We start from the raw sequence: 2883 nt of genomic DNA on the forward strand, positions 1-2883 counted from the left end.
TCTTGACCTCAGGTGATCCACCCACCTCGGCCTCCCAGAGTGCTGGGATCACAGGTGTGAGCCACCACGCTCGGCCAATTTTTTGTATTTTTAGTAGAGATGGGTTTCATCATGTTGGCCAGGTTGATCTCGAACTCCTGACCTCAGGTGATCCACCCGCCTCAGCCTCCCCAAGTGCTGGGATTACAGGCATGGGCCACCACTCCTAGGCAATTTTTTGTATTTTTAGTAGAGACGGGGTTTCATCATGTTGGCCAGGCTGGTCTCAAACTCCGGACCTCAGGTGATCCACCTGCCTCGGCCTCCCAAAGTGCAGGGATTATAGGTGTGAGCCACTGCACCCAGCCTATGTTTCTATTTTATGCATATTCAACAAACATGATTCCCCAACTTCTGCAAAATAAGTTCTTTCTTCAAGAACACTGATTTTAGAGCCCACAGTAAGAAAAAGAATATAAAAATAATGGCAAAGAAAGTGAAAAAACAAAAATAAAAAGTAGAAATCTAAAGTTTCCCACTAAAATGATCAATATACTGTGCAGTAAGTCAAATGTGTATAATGAAGAAAATATGATATATAAAAATCCAAATTTACAAAATTAAGTACAAATAAGTGTTTATATTACAAAGTGTTACTGGTTTATAAAAGGATTCAACTCAGATTTTTTAAATGGTTGTTTTCCTCAATCAATTTAACAATGATTTTAAATGCATAAAATTTTAATATCTCTTTGAGACAGTGATCCAAGCTTCTTCCCTTGACGATGTTACCAGTTCATACTTTGTTTCAATAACTTGTCCCTCCACAGAAAGTAGGTGCAGTCTCTTCACCAATACACTAAGAAGTACTGTGGTCACCATATATGCAAACCTAGTCAGGAAGAAAGTCAACTAGTTACTAAAGATTAAAAAGTATACTTTAAACCTGCATGCTCTGCACATGAACCCCAGAACTTAAAGTACAATAATAATAATAAAATTATACTTTAATCATATAGATTGCCCATTCTTATCAACAGTGATCATCAAAATTCTAAGAAGAGAGTCTGGCATTCTATTATTCACCTCAACTCTGGACACTCCTGTGTGCCTGAGAATCCAAGTGAGGAAAAAGTTTTCATTACTAATTCATCATCAAACCGATCTGGATCAAACCTAAAAAGAAAATTTGACGTTAATCACAATATAGCTCCACTGGCATTTTACATGTTGACACTAAAAGAACACAAGTATGTAATAAAGTTAAAAATCGACTGAAAATAGAAAGTGCTCTTACATTATATTTAAATGTCACTTATTTTTATGTTCCCAAATTATTTAACATATATTTAGTCTATCACTGTTTCTTACTATATTTTAGTTTTTGAGACAGGGTCTCGCTCTGTTACCGAGGCTGGAGTGCAACGCTGCAATCAAGGCTCACTGCAGCCTCAACCTCTTGGACTTAAACTATTCTTCTACCTCAGCTTCCTGAGCAGCTGTGACTATAAGCACATGCCACCAGGCCCAGCTACTTTTAACAGTTTTTTGTACAGTCTCCCTATGTTGCCCAGGCTGGTCTTGAACTCCTAGGCTCAAGTGATCCTCCTGCTTCAATCTCTCAAAGTGCTGGGATTATAGGTGTGTGAGCCACTGTGACTGGCACTTTATTATTTCTCTCTTTTTTTTTCTTTATTAGAGATGGAGTCTCATTCTGTCGCCAGGCTGGAATGCAGTGGCACAATCTCGGCTCACTGCAACCACCACATCCCAGGTTCAAGCGATTCTCCTGTCTCAGACTTCCAAGTAGCTAGGACTACAGGCACACACCATCACGCGCAGCTAATTTTTGTATTTTTAGTAGAGACGGGGTTTCACCATGTTGCCAGGATGGTTTCGATCTCTTGACCTCGTGATCCACCTGCCTCAGGCTCCCAAAGTGCTGGGATTATAGGCACGAGTCATGGCGCCCAGCCTACTTTATTATTTCTAAATAATAGATGCAAAATATATTTCTCGAGAATCCAAGGTATAAGATAGTTACACGAGTTTATATTATTTTGTGAAATGTAAGGATAAATCATAGAACATCATATAATGAATATTTAAATAAATGTAAGACCTGTTACATGAGACCACCTTATCAATATGTAAGAAATTTTATATTGCCTCTTCAACTGAAATTTATGTCTTAAAATTGGAGGCTCCAGCCTTAAAATTGTATTTATCAATTATATTACATCTAGATTAATAGGTGAGAGAGGCTGGACACAGTGGTTCACGCCTATAATCCTAGCAATTTGGGACTCCAAGGTGGGAGGATCACTTGAGCCCAGGAGTTTGAGATAGGCCGGGGCAACATAGCGAGACCTCATTTCTATTAAAAATTTTTAAAAGGCTGGGCACAGTGGCTCAAGTCTCTACTAAAAATACAAAAATTAGCTGGGTGTGGTGGCGCATGTCTGTAGACTCTGCTACTTGGGAGGCTGAGGCGGAAGAATCACTTGAACCTGGGAGGCAGAGGTTGCAGTGAGCTGAGATCGTGACACTGCATTCCAGCCTGGTGACAGATTGAGATTCCGACTAAAAAAAAGATGTACAACGCTTCTCTTAAGCCACTGAATTCTAGGAGGGTATCTGGATTAAAGCGAATGAAAAGCATACTCTACATATGTGTGATTATTATCATTATTTTTTATTTTTTATTTTTTTGAGATGGAGGTTCATTCTTGCTGCCCAGGCTGGGGAGAAATGGCATGATCTCGGCTCACCGTAACCTCCACCTCTCCTGCCTCAGCCTCCCGAGTAGCTGGGATTACAGGCATGAGCCACCATGCCTGGCTAATTTTGTATTTTTAGTAGAGACGGGGTTTCTCCATGTTGGTCAGGCTGGTCTGGAACTCC

At 40.0% G+C, this 2883-nt stretch overlaps 1 protein-coding gene across 1 annotated transcript in view; it reads right to left on the reverse strand.

The window, feature by feature from the left end:
• Positions 1 to 594: 594 nt before the first annotated feature.
• Positions 595 to 2883, reverse strand: part of LOC105517458 (cytochrome P450 20A1) — a 67254-nt gene continuing 64965 nt past the window's right edge. The window contains exons 12-13 of the mRNA XM_011949998.1: positions 1066 to 1155; positions 595 to 871 (exon numbers count right to left, since the gene is read on the reverse strand). Coding sequence (XP_011805388.1) covers positions 721 to 871; positions 1066 to 1155 — 241 coding nt within the window. The 3' untranslated portion in view covers positions 595 to 720. The remainder of the gene's footprint in view (positions 872 to 1065; positions 1156 to 2883) is intronic.

The sequence above is a fragment of the Colobus angolensis genome, unplaced genomic scaffold, assembly GCF_000951035.1.
Source record: "Colobus angolensis palliatus isolate OR3802 unplaced genomic scaffold, Cang.pa_1.0 Scaffold30, whole genome shotgun sequence".
NCBI classification, from domain to species: Eukaryota; Metazoa; Chordata; class Mammalia; order Primates; family Cercopithecidae; genus Colobus; species Colobus angolensis.